The sequence below is a fragment of the Anomaloglossus baeobatrachus genome, chromosome 1 (assembly GCF_048569485.1).
Source record: "Anomaloglossus baeobatrachus isolate aAnoBae1 chromosome 1, aAnoBae1.hap1, whole genome shotgun sequence".
NCBI lineage: Eukaryota > Metazoa > Chordata > Amphibia > Anura > Aromobatidae > Anomaloglossus > Anomaloglossus baeobatrachus.
This window is the reverse complement of record NC_134353.1, coordinates 719,123,944-719,142,147: the sequence shown is the minus strand read 5'-3', so window position 1 is coordinate 719,142,147 and position 18,204 is coordinate 719,123,944. Positions and strand designations below refer to the sequence as shown.

Genomic DNA, 18,204 nt, shown 5'->3' with positions numbered 1-18,204 from the left:
CCGGACAAGCAAAATCCACAATCTGGCGCTAATAGAAGTCTATGGGGGAAAAAACGGATCCGGCAGCAAAAGACGACGGATCCGTTTTCTCAGGTTTTTGTCGGGTTGTGCCTGATGGCAAAAAACTGATGTGTGAAAGCAGCCTAACACTGCAATGGGCTATTGCAATTCTTAAGATATTTGTGAAATTCATGTAAGGTTCCAAAGGATGAAAACATTATCCACATACCTCAGCCACAGCTTAATGTGGTGGACCAAATATTAGAAGTCACAAAATATCTAAAATGCTAAACAGACATTATGGGCATGTCTGTACGGTATGTGTTTAATGTATACTTAGGTGTAACTACACAGTTCATTACACATATGCCATGTGATGGAAGAAATATGGCTAATGCTGTGGTTTTCTCCTTAGGTGCAACATATTTCTTCAAAGGAAAGGAATATTGGAAAGTTCTGGACAATAAAATGGAGGCAGAGCAAGGGTACCCACAATCCACCGCACGGGACTGGCTGGTATGCAGTGATATGCAGTCAGATGGACCAAGTTCAGAAAGCAGTCGGACTGGTGCCCATTCCAGCCAGGGCCAGAAAGACGAGAACCGATCAGAAAATGGTTATGAGGTGTGTTCTTGTACGTCCTCAGCAGAGTCTTCATGGACCAGCTTATCCATTGACATTTCATTCGTCCTGGTACACCTCTTCACAGCAGCCTTGATCTCATTCTTATGATGCGCCTATCTAATGGATTCTACCATTACGTAAAAAGGACTTGGAGGGGCGTCAGTAACGCCCTCATAGTGCTATGCCGCACTACAGGCTAAACATTCCGAGAAGCTTGGAAGTGAAAGATACCAAATTCTCCATGAGAAATGAACTTTATTAGATATTGCTCTGTAAAGTGGTGCTCAAATTATTGGAAAGCATAGGACATAAAAGCTGGGCAATGTGTGAAAGAGCTGGCTTTGGTGTCTCAATAAGAAAAATTTTCATGCAACCGACAGAAGATTCTATCAAGATATAAGTTCTCCAAGTTCTGCCAAAGTCTGTAAGAAGTTGGTGCAGATACCTGCAGTGAAGGTGTCGCCTACATCACGATAATGCATCAATTTTGCAGTTTATGAAGACTTAAAGGGAAACTATCATCCAAATATATACATATATATATTTTTAATATGTTATTTAAAAAATAATAAGATATCATTAAAGATGTAACTTTTTGTTTTCACAACTAATGTTAACTTCTATGTAGGATAGTGTCACTTTCATTGTCTGCAAGCATCACAGCTGCTATTGCTGAGTACATTTGTTTGCTCAGTGTCGATCACAATAGCAACAGTGGCATCTGCAGTGTGTATGGAGGTAGCACAATCCTTCACATTAAATATTTAGTCTGCATAACATCAGAATGATACATCACTGAGCTGTCGATAACACTTGTAGGATAATCTGGAGACAGATCGTTTCCACCCTTTAAGTTTTTCACAGTTGTGGAGGAGCCACTTTTTCACTTTCTGCTGTTTTGTTAGCAAGCGTCTGTCAAGATCCAGTAATTGAGCACTGCCACAAGTGATTCTGTAATTCTGCTTCTTTGATTTTCTGACAAGCAGTTGTAAAATAAAGAGGCACATCTTGTTTACACCATGAAAGAGATAATGAATGTATTATGTTTCCACTACAATTCCTAAAAGGGACACGTAAATAGATGAAGCGTTCCATATTTTTATATATCTATTATAAACAGTTGATGAAAAAAATTGTTCAATTACACTGGTGGATATACTACTATTTAAAATAAATAAGTATATATATATATATATATATATATATATATATATATATATATATATATATATATATATATATATATATATATATATATATATATATATATATATATATATATATATATATATATATATAGAGAGAGAGAGAGAGAGAGAGAGAGAGAGAGAGAGAGAGAGAGTTGCTGATGAGTTTTTGGCTTTACCCGGAAAGAAACGAGATAGGATGATGAAATTTTACATTTATTCCACATACTCTCCACTGATGTCAACACACTCTTTAAATCGGTATTCCAAGTTCTGTAAGCCTAGCAAAGAGAAGGATTTCGGTTGTGCCTCAAACCAGGCATCCATAGCAGCCAGGGAATCAGAAATGGTGTGAAATTTGGTACCCTTGAGTTGTTATTTCAGGTTTGAAAACAGATGATAGTTGGAGGGAACTAGATCTGGTGAATAAGGTGGGTGTTCAACCAGCTGGAAGCCCAGCTCTGCCAGTTTTGCCGTGGTCGCTTGTGCAGTGTGAGCGGAGGCGTTGTCTTGCAGGAACAAGATTCCTTTGGACAGCTTGCTGCACCTTTTGGCTTTCAGAGCTGCCTTCAATTGGTCGAAAAGTTCAATGTAATACCTTGTATTGATGGTGGAACCCTTTAGAAGGTAGTCCACTAGCAGCACGCCCTCATATCCCAGAACACAGACACCATCACCTTAGTGTCTGATTTGTGCACCCTGAACTTCTTTAGAAGAGGAGAACCATTGTGCCTCCACTCTTTTGACTCTCTTTCCTTATTTGTATGACCTTTGTTTTCAGGGTCATACAAATAACTCCAGGTCTCATCCATAGTGACCAGTCGATCCAGGAAGTTCTTATCAGTCCGGAAACGCTGACAAATTGACCGGGAAGTGTTCACTCGCCTCACATGCTTCTCTGATCTATTGTCAAACATTTGGGGACCCACTTTGTAGATAGCTTCCTCATGTCCAGATGTTCATAGATAATGACACAAACACGTTCACGGGAGATCACCATGATGTCTGCTATTGCTTTAGCTGAAATTTGTTGATTCTCCAGTATGAGGCTGTGTACAGCACCGACGATCTCCGGAACAACAACAACTCTTGGTCGTCCAGGATGTTCTTCATCATTGGTGATGAAGTGGCCCAATTTAAATTTGGCAACCCAGTTCTTAACTGTGGAATATGAAGGGCATTGATCCTACAATGTCTGTGACATATCACCATGAATATCCTTCGTGGATTTTCCTTGCAGAAACAAGAATTTTATCACTTCTCTGCTCTCAGTTGCTGTGAATATCGCATTAGACTCCACCATCTTGTTTTCCCCGGTGCATAGAACACTGTTGCCATAAGTAACAAAAACAAAATTAACTAAACATATATTAGACACAGAAGGCTTCCATGTGATGTAGCATTCGTAGAAACAAAAAAGATCACAAAGCCAAAGACTTATCAATCAGCAGCCCCTTGTGTATGTATATATATGTGTATATATATATATATATATTTTGCATTTGCGCTGGTTTGTTTTTTTTACTAGAAACAGTAATCACAATTTTAAGTCTATACTGTCTCGTGTTCATAAGCAATATTCAATAAGCAATACAATATTTATATATTTTTTGTAAGAAAGAGAAAAAACTACATACCTGATAGGCAAGGTGGCCCCAGCTACCTTAAGGGTACCTTTCACTACATTTTCTCCATATAAAGTAGGGCCAGCACCTGTAAGCACTTATACACAGAGTTCTAGAATTTTGTATATATATATAGCCAAGCCACTATGCATAACGCAAAAAAGACTTTATTATGCTCACCTACAGGGCAGTCCGATGGGCGCCTCCTTTCTTTTTGCGGCCGCTATCCTTCTTTTTGCTTTGCGTGGATGACATATCCTATGTCATACACACAGGGTCTTAAATTGTATTACAGTCCAGGCACACTTCCCTCTACCTTGCTGAGGGTAGAGCAACTATTGTAGTGCACATGGGCAGGGAAAGATCAAAGAGCTCTGGAGTATGGGCACTACAATACTTTGCTCTGCCCTTGGCAGGGCAGAGAGAAGTGCACCTATGCCAGAGCATGCCTGCAGACTGGTAATTTAATACAGGACAACCCCTTGATATAGAAATCAGAAATCGTAAAATATAATACTGGACACCAAGCCTATTTCTAGACTTCCTGTTGTTTACAGAAGAGATTTCAGCAACCCTATCTTCACAGACAGGATAAGGCTGGGTTCACACATAGCGATAGCGACAACGACATCGCTGTTACGTCACCATTTTCTGTGACGTAACAGCGACCTTGTAAGTCGCTGTTATGATCGCTGCTTAGCTGTCAAACACAGCGACGCAGCAACGATCATAACGTCGCTACATGTGCAGAGAGCAGGGAGCCGCGCACACTGCTTAGCGCTGACTCCCTGCTCTCCTAGCTAAAGTACACATCGGGTTAATTACCCGATGTGTACTGCAGCTACATGTGCAGAGAGCAGGGAGCCGCGCACACTGCTTAGTGCTGGCTCCCTGAACTCCTAGCTACAGTACACATCGGGTTAATTAACCCGATGTGTACTGCAGCTACATGTGCAGAGAGCAGGGAGACACGCACACTGCTTAGCGTTGGCTCCCTGCTCTCCTAGCTACAGTACACATCGGGTTAATTACCCGATGTGTACTGCAGCTACATGTGCAGAGAGCAGGGAGCCGCGCACACTGCTTAGCGCTGGCTCCCTGCACTCCTAGCTCAAGTACACATCGGGTTAATTTACCCGATGTATACTGCAGCTACATGTGCAGGGAGCAGGGAGCCGGCACTGGCAGCGTGAGAGCGGCGGAGGCTGGTAACGAAGGTAAATATCGGGTAACCACCTTGGTTACCCGATGTTTACCCTAGTTACAGCTTACCGCAGCAGCCAGATGCCGGCTCCTGCTCTCTGCTCGCTTCATTTCGTCGCTCTCTCATTGTCACACACAGCGATCTGTGCGTCACAGCGGGAGAGCAACAATAAAAAAACGAACCAGGGCTGTGTGTAACGAGCAGCGATCTCACAGCAGGGGCCAGATCGCTGCTCAGTGTCACACACAGCGAGATCGCTAATGAGGTCACTGCTGCGTCACAAAAACCGTAACTCAGCATCGATCTCAGCAGCGATCTCGCTGTGTGTGAAGCACCCCTTACAATGAAAGGTGATAACCCTAACACAGGGTCCATCATTCAGAATACATAATGTCTGAGCTTTCCCTGCTCCCCCTCCCTTTGCAACGACCTATGATCTAATTACATACTTAAAGTCATTTTCCCAAAACCAAAGTTAATTTTATTCAAAAGATCTTAGAATAATAATAATTTCCACAATTGGATATATTTAAAAAAAAATTTCCTGTGCGGAGATAAACCTTTATACCTTTATATACATTAGGCAAATGAGTATTTTGATCACATGATAATTTTTATACATGTTGTCCTACTCCAAGCTGTATAGGCTTGAGAGCCAACTACCAATTAAGTAAATCAGATGATCTGCAGCTCTGTAATGAGGAGGGGTGTGGTGTAATGACATCGACACCCTATATAAGGTGTGCTTAATTATTAGGCAACTTCCTTTCCTTTGGCAAAATGGGTCAAAAGAAAGATTTGACGGGCTCTGAAAAGTCCAAAATTATGAGATGTATTGCAGTGGGATGCAGCAGTCTTGAAACTGCCAAACTTTTGAAGCGTTATCACCAAACAATCAAGCGTTTCATGGCAAATAGCCAACAGGGTCGCAAGAAGCATGTTGGGCAAAAAAGGCACAAAATAACTGCCCATGAATTGAGGAAAATCAAGCGTGAAGCTGCTAAGATGCCATTTGCCACCAGTTTGGTCATATTTCAGAGCTTCAACGTTACTGGAGTATTAAAAAGCACAAGGTGTGCCATACTCAGGGACATGGCCAAGGTAAGGAAGACTGAAAAACGACCACCTTTGAACAAGAAACATAAGATAAAACGTCAAGACTGGGCCAAGAAATATCTTAAGACTGATTTTTCAAAGGTTTTATGGACTGATGAAATGAGAGTGACTCTTGATGGGCCAGATGGATGGGCCAGAGGCTGGATCAGTAAAGGGCAGAGAGCTCCACTCCGACTCAGACGCCAGCAAGGTAGAGGTGGGGTACTGGTATGGGCTGGTATCATCAAAGATTAACTTGTGGGACCTTTTCGTGTTGAGGATGGAGTGAAGCTCAACTCCTAGACCTACTGCCAGTTTCTGGAAGACAACATCTTCAAGCAGTGGTACAGGAAGAAGTTGGTATCGTTAAAGAAAAACATGATTTTCATGCAGGACAATGCTCCATCACATGCATCCAACTACTCCACAGCGTGGCTGGCCAGTAAAGGTCTAAAAGATGAAAAAATAATGACATGGCCCACTTGTTCACTTGATCTGAACCCCATAGAGAACCTGTGGTCCCTCATAAAATGTAATATCTATAGGGAGGGAAAACAGTACACATCTCGGAACAGTGTCTGGGAGGCTGTGGTGGCTGCTGCACGCAATGTTGATCATAAACAGATCAAGCAACTGACAGAATATATGGATGGTAGGCTGTTGAGTGTCATCATAAAGAAAGGTGGCTATATTGGTCACTAATTTTTTGGGTTTTGTTGTTGCATGTCAGAAATATTTATTCCTAAATTTTGTGCAGTTACAGTCATATGAAAAAGTTTGGGCACCCCTATTAATGTTAACCTTTTTCTTTATAACAATTTGCGTTTTTGCAACAGCTATTTCAGTTTCATATATCTAATAACTGATGGACTGAGTAATATTTCTGGATTGAAATGAGGTTTATTGTACTAACAGAAAATGTGCAATCCGCATTTAAACAAAATTTGACCGTTGCAAAAGTATGGGCACCTCAACATAAAAGTGACATTAATTTTTTGTAGATACTCCTTTTGCAAAAATAACAGCCTCTAGTCGCTTCCTGTAGCTTTTAATGAGTTCCTGGATTCTGTATGAAGGTATATTTGACCATTCCTGTTTACAAAACAATTCCAGTTCAGTTAAGTTTGATGGTCACCGAGCATGGACAGCACGCTTCAAATCATCCCACAGATTTTCAATGATATTCAGGTCTGGGGACTGGGATGGCCATTCCAGAACATTGTAATTGTTCCTCTGCATGAATGCCTGAGTAGATTTGGAGTGGTGTTTTGGATCATTGTCTTGCTGAAATATCCATCCCCTGCATAACTTCAACTTCGACACTGATTCTTGCACATTATTGTGAAGAATCTGCTGATACTGAGTTGAATCCATGCAACCCTGAACTTTAACAAGATTCCCGGTGCCGGCATTGGCCACACAGCCCCAAAGCATGATGGAACCTCCACAAAATTTTACTGTGGGTAGCAAGTGCTTTTCTTGGAATGCCGTGTTTTTTTGCCTCCATGCATAACGCCTTTTTGTATGACCAAACAACTCAATTTTTGTTTCATCAGTCCACAGGACCTTCTTCCAAAATGTAACTGGCTTGTCCAAATGTGCTTTTGCATACCTCAGTACCTCAGGCGACTCTGTGGCATGCTTGCAGAGACGGCTTCTTTCACATCACTCTCCCATACAGCTTCTCCTTGTGCAACGTGCACTGTATTGTTGACCGATGCACATTGACACCATCTGCAGCAAGATGATGCTGCAGGTCTTTGGAGGTGGTGTGTGGATTGTCCTTGACTGTTCTCACTATTCTTCTTCTCTGCCTTTCTGATATTTTTCTTGGCCTGCCACTTCTGGGCTTAACAAGAACTGTACCTGTGTTCTTCCATTTCCTTACTATGTTCCTCACAGTGGAAACTGACAGTTTAAATCTCTGAGACAACTTTTTGTATCCTTCCCCTGAACAACTATGTTGAATAATCTTTGTTTTCAGATCATTTGAGAGTTGTTTTGAGGAGCCCATGATGCCACTCTTCATAGGAGATTCAAATAGGAGAACAACTTGCAAGTGGCCACCTTAAATACCTTTTCTCTTGATTGGATACACCTGCCTATGAAGTTCAAAGCTTAATGAGGTTACAAAACCAATTTAGTGCTTTAGTAAGTCAGTAAAAAGTAGTTAGGAGTGTTCAAATCAAGAAATTGATAAGGGTGCCCATACTTTTGCACCGGTCAGATTTTGTTTAAATGCGGATTGCACATTTTCTGTTAGTACAATAAACCTCATTTCAGTCCAGAAATATTACTCAGTCCATCAGTTATTAGATATATGAAACTGAAATAGCTGTTGCAAAAACCCAAATTGATATAAAGAAAAAAGGTTAACATTAATAGGGGTGCCCAAATTTTTTCATATGACTGTGTATTGGTTTACCTGGTGAAAATAAACAAGTGAGATGGGAATATATTTGATTTTTATTAAGTTGCCTAATAATTCTGCACAGTAATAGTTACCTGCACAAACAGATATCCTCCTAAGATAGCCAAATCTTAAAAAAACCCACTCCAACTTCCAAAAATATTAAGCTTTGATATTTATGAGTGTTTTGGGTTGATTGAGAACATAGTTGTTGATAAATAATAAAAAAAATCCTCTAAAATACAAGTTGCCTAATAATTCTGCACACAGTGTATGTGTCCCTGCTATGTGCTGTGTAATGGTCGTGTCTGACCATACAGGGACATAGTCCGATCATACCACAGCTCCTGGGCAAGGGAACAAGTAAAAAAGTATGCAGACATTGCAGTACAAGATCTCAATATTTCTTTCTTTGAAGTAAAACATTTTTTTAAAAAACAGGCAGGAAAATGATTTACCTCACAAAAAGAATCAGCTATGATCCCATGCCATAATGTCTGTATACTTTCCTTTGTGTCCTCCCGTGCCCAGGAGATGTGGTATGATCAGACCATGTTCCTGTATGATCAGACAAATCCATTACACAGTACATAGCAGGGGCACATTTATAAGATTATCTCAGTATAGGAACATTTTTTAAACATATTCAGTTGTAGAAATTATTATTCCATGATCTATCGATTCAAATAAACTTTAAAATTAATTTTGTTTGTGGGGGGAAACCCCTTTAAATACAATTAGGCAGTGTTTGCACCATTTTTTTAATGCTAGTGTTCATATGGATCTCCTGAAAAAACAGGAAATATGATTCTAGAATTAGACCTAGTGGCCAGTGTGAGAATTGAAAGATTTCCGATTATTATTATTTTTATTATTATTATTATTATTACAGATCAAGATATGAAAAATAAAAAAATGATCAATATTTTTAAGAAAATACATTTAAGAAAAATTGATTTAACCCCTTCACGACCTTGGACGGATCTATCCGTCATAGATCGTGTCCCGTTAAGCCCCGCCCCCTGCCGCGGGCAGGCGGCGTGGATCGGCACACATATCAGCTGTTTTCAACAGCTGACATGTGTGCCTGCTAGCCGCGGGTGGAATCGCTTCCACCCGCGGCCATTAACCCCTTAAATCTTGCTGCCAAAGTCTGGCAGCAAGATTTAAATGCGCGCGGCCATGTTTGTTACTTACCGCCGCCCCCACCGGAAGTCACGTGTGTTATCACGTGACTATCGGTGGTTGCCATCGTAGCACAGGGTCATGTGATGACGCCTGCTGCTATGATCTTTCACTTTCATTTTCCCTCGGCCGAGAGCAGAGGGAAAACCAAAGTGAGTGAATCTGCTGATTACAGCGGTATTGCTGTGATCAGCAGATAGCGATCAGCGATCGGATTGCTGATTGCTATAGCCCCCTAGGGGGACTAGTAAAATAAAAAAAAAAAGTAAAAAAAAAAGTTTTAAAAAATAAAAAAAAAAACAAAAAACCTAAAAGTTCAAATCACCCCCCTTTCCCCCCATTGAAAATTAAAGGGTTAAAAAATAAATAAATATACACATATTTGGTATCGCCGCGTTCAGAAATGCCCGATCTATCAAAATATAAAATCAATTATTCTGATTGGTAAACGGCGTAGTGGCAAAAAAATTCCAAACGCCAAAATTACGTTTTTTGGTCGCCGCAAGTTTTGCGCAAAATGCAATAACAGGCGATCAAAACGTAGCATCTGCGCAAAAATGGTACCATTATAAACGTCAGCTCGAGACGCAAAAAATAAGCCATCACTGAGCCATAGATCCCAAAAAATAAGAACTCTACGTGTTTCGGAAAATGGCGCAAAACGTGCGCCACTTTTATTGGACAAACTTGTGAATTTTTTTTAACCCCTTAGATACAAGTAAACCTATACATGTTTGGTGTCTACAAACTCGCACCGACCTGAGGCATCACACCCAGACATCAGTTTTACCATATAGTGAACACCGTGAATAAAATATCCCAAAAACTATTGTACGATCCCACTTTTTTTGCAATTTTTCCGCACTTGGAATTTTTTTGCCGTTTTCCAGTACACTATATGGTAAAACTTATGATTTCATTTAAAAGTACAACTCGTCCCGCAAAAAACAAGCCCTCATATGGCAAGATTGACGGAATAATAAAAAAGTTACGGCTCTTGGAAGAAAAGGAGCAAAAAACAAAAACGCAAAAACGGAAAGTGCCCGGGGGCTGAAGGGGTTAAAATATGCAATTTTCTGTTGACATATCACTTTTAATAACATAGAAATTCTTCCTATTCTTTATTACACAAATAAGCTCAGACATGGCAAGTTTAAATATGGCAGAAAAAGTATATTGTGGTTCCCCTGGCACACAGATTTTGCCCATGATTGATTTCGGTCAGTTTCATCCAAGTTTTATCTGAGTATAGTCCAAGTTTGATCAGTTTTTCTTGTACACGAAAAAAGAAATTCTATATTTTTTTCCAATCTGCTAGTTAAAATTGGTCTGCACTCAGATGGCTTCTGAGTGTGATCCAATATTTTTCCAGGACCCATAAAATTGCATTGCTCATTTTGATCCAATTTATCCAATTTATCTTCGCGATTTTGCATAGACCATTCTGTCTGCAGAAAATTGTGGACATGTGAATGATACCATTCACTATTATAGGTATGAGTACTATTCATGAAAAATATGGACATATGAATGAGGTCTAACAATGATATTTTCTTATAGCAATACAAAATTGAGGTTCAGTACTATATATACATTGGACTTTGTTCACACTGCTGTTTTTCTCTACACTCTGCTACACTCAAGTCTGAGATAAAGTCAGAATGGCTGCACCCTGTAATCTAAGTTACACATGGTTAGTTTCAGAATCTCTTTGCCTACATTATACTGCTCTCAGATGAAGTAGCAAAAAACTGGTGACAGATTCCCTTTAAGGATTTATTATTGCGGATTTTAATGCTTAAATACAAAGGTCTACATATGAAGGTGATCCTGTGCAGTTTTTCTCATGTATGAAAAAAGTGATGTGTGAATGAGGTCTAAGGGGCACTTTGCACACTGCGACATCGCAGGTGCGATGTCGGTGGGGTCAAATTGAAAATGACGCACTTCCGGCATCGCATGCGACATCGCAGTGTGTAAAGCCTAGATGATACGATTAACGAGCGCAAAAGCGTCGTAATCGTATCATCGGTACAGCGTCGGCGTAATTCATAATTACGCTGACGCAATGGTCCGATGTTGTTCCTCGTTCCTGCGGCAGCACACATCGCTGTGTGTGAAGCCGCAGGAGCGAGGAACATCTCCTACCGGCGTCACTGCGGCTTCCGTAGGATATGCGGAAGGAAGGAGGTGGGCAGGATGTTTACATCCTGCTCATCTCCGCCCCTCCGCTCCGATTGGCCGCCTGCCGTGTGACATCACAATGACGCCGCACGACCCGCCCCCTTAACAAGGAGGCGGGTCGCCGGCCACAGGGACGTCGCACGGCAGGTGAGTGTGTGTGTGTGAAGCTGGCGTAGCGATAATTTTCGCTACGCCAGCTATCACCACATATTGCTGCTGCGACGGGGGCGGGGACTATCGCACTCGGCATCGCAGCATCGGCCTGCGATGTCGTAGTGTGCAAACCCCGCCTAAGTCACAGTTTTCTAGATAAAAGTTGAGATTTTACATTAGTTCTAATGGCCTGAAATAACAGACATAACTAAGAATTCATCAAACAGTTTACGATTACAACAGAAAAAATCTACACAAAGTTGTGCAAAAATCAGCAGCTTAAGGTAATTTTATGTCGGCCCGGCTACTTATCGGAAAAATGAGCAGACTTTAGCGAGAGTAAGCAGGGCCTAGCATGGCCCTTAAAGGGAACCTGTCAATCTGAAAAAATGCTATTAACCTGCAGATATGGGGTTTATCTACAGGTTGGTAGCACTCTGAACCTGCCCAGCGCCTGCACATTGAATCCTGCTGCCGGGAGGAAATGAACGTTAATCCTCCCGGCAGTGTTCGGGTTTCAGTCACTGAGGTGGTGGTTTCATTTCCTCCAGGCAGCAGAGTTCAATGTGTAGGCGCCGGGCAGGTTCCAAATGCTAGTTACTTGCAGATTAACCCCATATCTGCAGGCTAATAATTTTTTCACATGACAGGTTGCCTTGAAGGGCCATGCCAGGCTATGTTCACTAAAGTATGCTAATTTTTCAGATAAGTAGAAAAAAAAGAGAATATCCACAGCACTCAAAATTTGATGTAAAAGAGAAAAGCTATTTTTCACCCAGAAACATGTGCCTGGGGGAATAGAAAACTTTGCTCTTAAGGCTGGAGTCACATTTGCGAGTGTCTCGCGTGTAACTCGCGCGAGTCTCTCATTGAATCACCCGGCATGGCCGCACACTCTCCTGACAGGAGTGGGTCAGTTGCATGTATCTCTATGCAGCTGAGACGCTCCTGTCTGGAGAGTGTGTGGCCATGCCGGGTGATTCAATGAGAGACTCGCACGAGTTACACGCGAGACACTCGCAAGTGTGACTCTGGCCTAAGCATAAAACTTGGAGTGCTGTGGATCTTTTTTTTATTTTGGATGTCCTGGGGAACTAGACATGACACCACTTTTTACCCTGAAATTTGTTACTAAAGAAGAGAGCTGCTGTCTCTTGGAAAGTTAGAACCATGCTGGGATTTGCACCTGCAAAATGCTCATGTGAAACTGGAAAATAAATTTGGTAATATATGAGAACCGACTAATACTATAGCAGATAAACTAGAGAAATATTCCACTATAATTGACAGAGGGCATGAAACCTTCCTCTTTTGACCTCGTATTTACATCTTACATGTTCTTCTCTTGGATCCAAGCACCTCAATCTCAGACCCGTTCATCTTTTATCATTTACTGTTCTCCGTCTCTCTTCTCTATTCTCATTTTAACCTTTGCCAGTTTGAAACCTGCATTTTCTCGTATTTAAGAGGAACCTCTAGAGTTCGATATACCCCGGTGCAAAATTTGGACCAGGGCCCACCCATCCCCATTGGGGTAATTATGCTGACTCTTGACACTTTCCCTCAGCAACCAGCTTTGCTTTCTCGCACGCCAATATTCCTCTTTCCCTCAGCACCCAGCTTTCCATGTTCTGATATCATCTTAATCTCAGAACCCAGCTTTCCAATGCTCTGCTATACATCTTACCCTTAGCACACAGCTTGCCTTTGACATCAGAGCATGGGAAAGCTGGGTGCTGAGAGAAAGATATATAGCAGAGCATGGGAAAGCTGGGTGCTGAGGACAAGATGGATATCAGAATATAGAAAAGCTGGGTGCTGAGGGAAAGAACCTCATTCCCTTAGCACCCAGCTTTCCCATCCCCTGCTTGTATCTTTGCCCCCATCCTTGTATATATCCCCATCATTTTTTATTTTTTTTTTGCTGTACATTATATTTGTGCTTAAAATAACATTATTGTAAAGTTAGAGGAAAGAAAACACCAGCTCACCACAGTTTCTCAGTCTGGAGTTGATCACGAGGTTTGCACGGAGACACCCAGGCTAGGATTAGTAGATCCAGCGTACTATATTCCATCATATAGTAGTATGCAGTCCAATATAGTAGCATACAGCCCTTATATTCCACCATATAGTAGTATGCAGCCCCATATTCATCCATATAGTAGTATACAACCTTTATTTTCCTCCATATAGTATTATGCAGCCCCATATTCCTCCATATAGTAGTATGCAGTCGCCTATCGTTTAATGCACCTCTTTAGTCCTCTGGCCACCGTGATTAAATATATACTCACTTTTCCTCGTTTCCCTGCTACTTCGGTTTGCTCATCTCAGCACAGCGTGTGCAGTAGTGACGTCATCGCACTCCGTTGTGCTGAGATGTCAGAGAGTCGCAGACACAGCCGGAGAATGATCAGAGAGGGACCGCGCTGCTCCCTCTCTCATCATCGCTTTCAATTGTATTGGCATCAGGGGCCAGCAGGGAGGGTAGCCAGCAGAGAGAGTGGTATCAGCGCTGGCACCGGGTCCTCCTGACACACAGGCCCCCTGAATCACCCCAATCGTGACCCCTGCAACTGCGATCGTTCCACCTCTGGCTGCAGTGTAAATGCAGTTATTTTCTTTCCGCAACAGCTCTTTTTCTCTACATCGGGGCAAGGTAGAGGGCAGTGTGTAGTTACTGCTGACTACATAATGTAATCACTTCCCTGCACTTTGATTGACAGCCTGCTCTGCACACAGATGTTGTTGAGCAGGATGTCAATCAAGGTGCTGGGGAGTGACTTCAGTTCACTCAATGTGTAGTGAATGCTCACTCATCATTGACCCCTTGACATCCAGATGACTGGAAGTGATTAGCTGCAAAAAATATTATATAAATATATTGTTATAGTATGAAGTTAAAGTATTTCAGTATGTACAAGTCCTTAGGATAAAACTAAAATATATCTTTGTACCGTGTTAGCCAGTAGAGAGTGGCAGTAAAAAAAAAAAAAAAAACAACAAGTTATATGAAACAGAACTATCACTATGGCAGGGGGGCAAACTGTTGTGGGGCCATAAATACTGCTGCAGCAGTAATTATGGCCCCACAACAGTTTGCCCCCCTGCCATAGTGATAGTTGTGTTTCATATAACTTGTTGTTTTTTGTTTTTTTTTTGTTTTTTTTTACTGCACTATTCTAAGTCCTGTTGTGTATAAATATGTGACTCTTCAGATTTTGTGTTATACCATGCCTGATGAAGAGACCTGAGTAGTCTCGAAAGCTTGCAATTATTACCATCTTTTCAGTTAGCCATTAAAAGGTATCAACCACTGAGGACTTTCTGTTCTGTTAAACAATTTTTTAGGATAAAACTAGTAGTGGAAACATTGACAAATCCTCAGGGCCACATGACATTCATCCACAGACATTGAGGGAACTGAGCTCAGTAATTGATAGTACGCTGTATCATCTTCTTAGACTCTCTTGTAGTAGGGTTGGTGCCACAAGATTGGAGGATTGCTGACGTGGCACCGATATTTAAGAAAGGTAAGCGGGTGGACCCAGGCAACTACCGTCCTGACATCAGTAGTGTGCAAAGTCTCTTATTATAAGAGATGACATGCAGCAATATATTGCAGAAAATAATATAATAACTGACAGCATGGATTCATGAAAGATAAGTCGTGTCTAACCAACATGTTGGGTTTCTATCTCAGGAGATAAGTGCAAATATGGATACTGGTAATGCAGCTAATGTGATTTATTTGGACCTTGCAAAGGCGTTTGAAACTGTGCCACATAGTGATGACGTACACAATGATAGAATCTGAAGCACCACTGCAGTGGGTTATTTTTTTTAAATTTCAGGGCTTTAGTGGGGCCACTTAAATAAGGTACCTACAGCTAGTATTGCACTCACCATTGGTCATTTTCAGGTCTACCCAGCGCTACTTCCATCCCAATCCGAAATCTTTTGACCATTATTTTGACTGGCCTGAAGTCACAACTAATCATTAGCTCTCAATGTAAAGCATGCTTTACACGCTGCGTCATTGATAACGATATATCGTCGGGGGTCACGTCGTTAGTGACGCACATCCGGCGCCGTTAGCGACATCGCCGCTTGTGACACCAATGAGTGACGATCAACGAGCGCAAAAACGTGAAAAATCGTTGCTCGTTGACACGTCGTTCATTTCCTTAATTTCGTTGCTGCTGCAGGTACGATGTTGTTCGTCATTCCTGCGCAGCACACATCGCTATGTGTGACACCGCAGGAACGACAAACATCTCCTTACCTGCGTCCACCGGCAATGAGGAAGGAAGGAGGTGGGCGGCATGTTCCGGCCGCTCATTTCCGCCCCTCCTCTGCTATTGGATGGCTGCCGTGTGACAGGGTATAAGCGAAGGGAAGGTAAGTCCGTGTGACAGGTATAAGCAATGTTGTGCGCCACGGGCCCGTGATTTGCCCGTGTCACACAACCGACGGGGGCGGGTACGCTCGCTAGCGATATCGATACTGATATCGCAGCGTGGTATGTACCCTTTAGTCTATGAGAGCATCGTTCTGGCTCTCATGGACTTACATTAAGTTGTGCACACCAGATGGGCCAGCAAACACTGGAAAGATCAAGCTGGTCGCAAACTGCTGGACATCGATCGCAGCAGAGCCGATAACGGATGAAGAGAGCAGCTGGTAAGTATGAGAATAAGTGCAGAGACTTTACATTAGTGGCACCACTCTAGCTCTGCAACAAAAAAAGACAATGGAGAGGTCCTTTACATCATGATAGTCTCCCTTGAAGATTAGTGACCAGCTTAGGTTCGGAGTCTCTGTTATACCATCTGAGACTATACACATTAAATGTGTTCTTTACTTTTGGCATGCACGGTGTTAATGTCAGTTTTCTTGCTGATGTGGAGCCCCGCAAACGCTGTGTCGGTGCATTACCTTCAGGGACTCCACTCAGCTGGATCTGTCTGGTCACAGGTAGGAAACCTTCTTTGTAGTTTGTCGTGACGCCACTCTCAGATTTGCGGTCAGTGGGGACCGCCACTGCAGGTTAAGGGATGCCTGGGGCTGATGGTGGGTGCAGCCAGTTGTAGTAGCCTCCTGAGAGTGAGGCAAGCCCCAGGGCCCTGTGTAGATGTGTAGAACTACAAGGCGCAGAATGACTCAACACAGGCAGGATGTCTTTCAGGGTTTTTACTCACAGTTGATGGCAGGGTGAGTGACCCGGGCGTAGCTGGGATGAACCAAGTGGGAACCAGGTGTCCTTCAGGCTGACTTGTGAGGGTGACTACTAACTCGCCTTCCTTAGCCCTTGGTGGTTTGGGGTAACCCCGACTTTGAGTCCCTATGGGGGTCACCCAGGGAAGATGCTGCAGCCTCTCTCCCCTTCGTTTGCCGTTTGCTTGTCGCCTGGACCAGGCCACTCCAGCTGCTTGCCTCCTGTGACCTATGGGCCCTAACTGTGGCTACGTGGCTGCGGCTTTTGTGGTGTTGTGGCGTGGGCTTTGAGAGCCCCACACCGGCAGGTTTAGCAAAAGAAAGCTGGATCTATCTCCGCTTCGGGATCTGCCGCCTGTTTGGGCCTGGTGCTCTCTAGCAGTCTCCTTACTTCCCACTCCGTGCTCTCTCTCTAGCTGAAGATGGATTTCGGGTAGCACTCCTAGTTGACCGTTCTCCCCCGTCGGTAGCCACTGCGCGGACGCTGTCAGACTACAGCAGCCCACGGGATCTGCTCCTCACTCGAGCTCCCTGGACTCTGCACTGAACCGGCTCACATCTGGGACCTTCACTGCTGCTCCTGTCTGAGCTTCACTTTCCTGCTCCTCACTCCTCCACACTCTGCTGCAGACTCTAGACTGTTTACTCCTCCTTCTCTTTTCCCTTTTGTGCCTGCCTACGCCACCTAGCAACCAGACTCTCTTACCACACCCCTTGAGAGGAGATGGAGGCTTTTGGCCCCCTCCACTATTCCAGTGAAGGTGAAGGCTTTTCCCCCTCCTGGGATCCCCAGGGGTCCTCTCATGGGTACATGTGTGAGACCTGATCACTATGCGCCTGTGTTCCACACCCCAGTCAGCCTTCTGGATTACCTGTGTTGTACTGTCCCCAGCATGGGTGCAGTACTCAGTGGTGCCTGACCAGGTCAGGGGCGCCACATTCCCCCTTAGTTATCACCAGCACGTCCTCGGGCTGCAAGACAACATTTTAAAAATGCATAAAACATTAAAACATGTAAAACATTTTAAAAGCACCAGGTACCGTACATCACCACCCTCCACCCACAAGTCCGTTAACCCACCCAAACCCTTTCAGGAGGCAGGTCACCGGTCCTTTTGGTAACCAGATCTGGGCCATCTACTTCCCCAGACCTTTCCTCCAATCTGCCTCTCCCGTTGGCCGCGCCTTCAGCCACTTCTGGCAGGATGTAGAGGCGGCTTTCATGGGCTGGTGGTTTCAGGGTATACCTGGCCTGATGGATCCGCGCCTTCAGCCTCTTCTGGCAGGATGCAGAGGCGGCCTCCACAGTTGGTGCTG

General features: G+C 43.1%; 1 protein-coding gene across 2 annotated transcripts in view; it reads left to right on the top strand.

The window, feature by feature from the left end:
• The window catches only part of MMP17 (matrix metallopeptidase 17), a 266,942-nt gene extending 265,292 nt beyond the window's left edge, over positions 1 to 1,650 (top strand). For both annotated transcript variants that reach the window (XM_075341808.1, XM_075341807.1), the window contains exon 10: positions 416 to 1,650. In XM_075341808.1, coding sequence (XP_075197923.1) covers positions 416 to 732 — 317 coding nt within the window. In that variant the 3' untranslated portion in view covers positions 733 to 1,650. The remainder of the gene's footprint in view (positions 1 to 415) is intronic.
• The last annotated feature ends 16,554 nt before the right edge of the window (positions 1,651 to 18,204 follow it).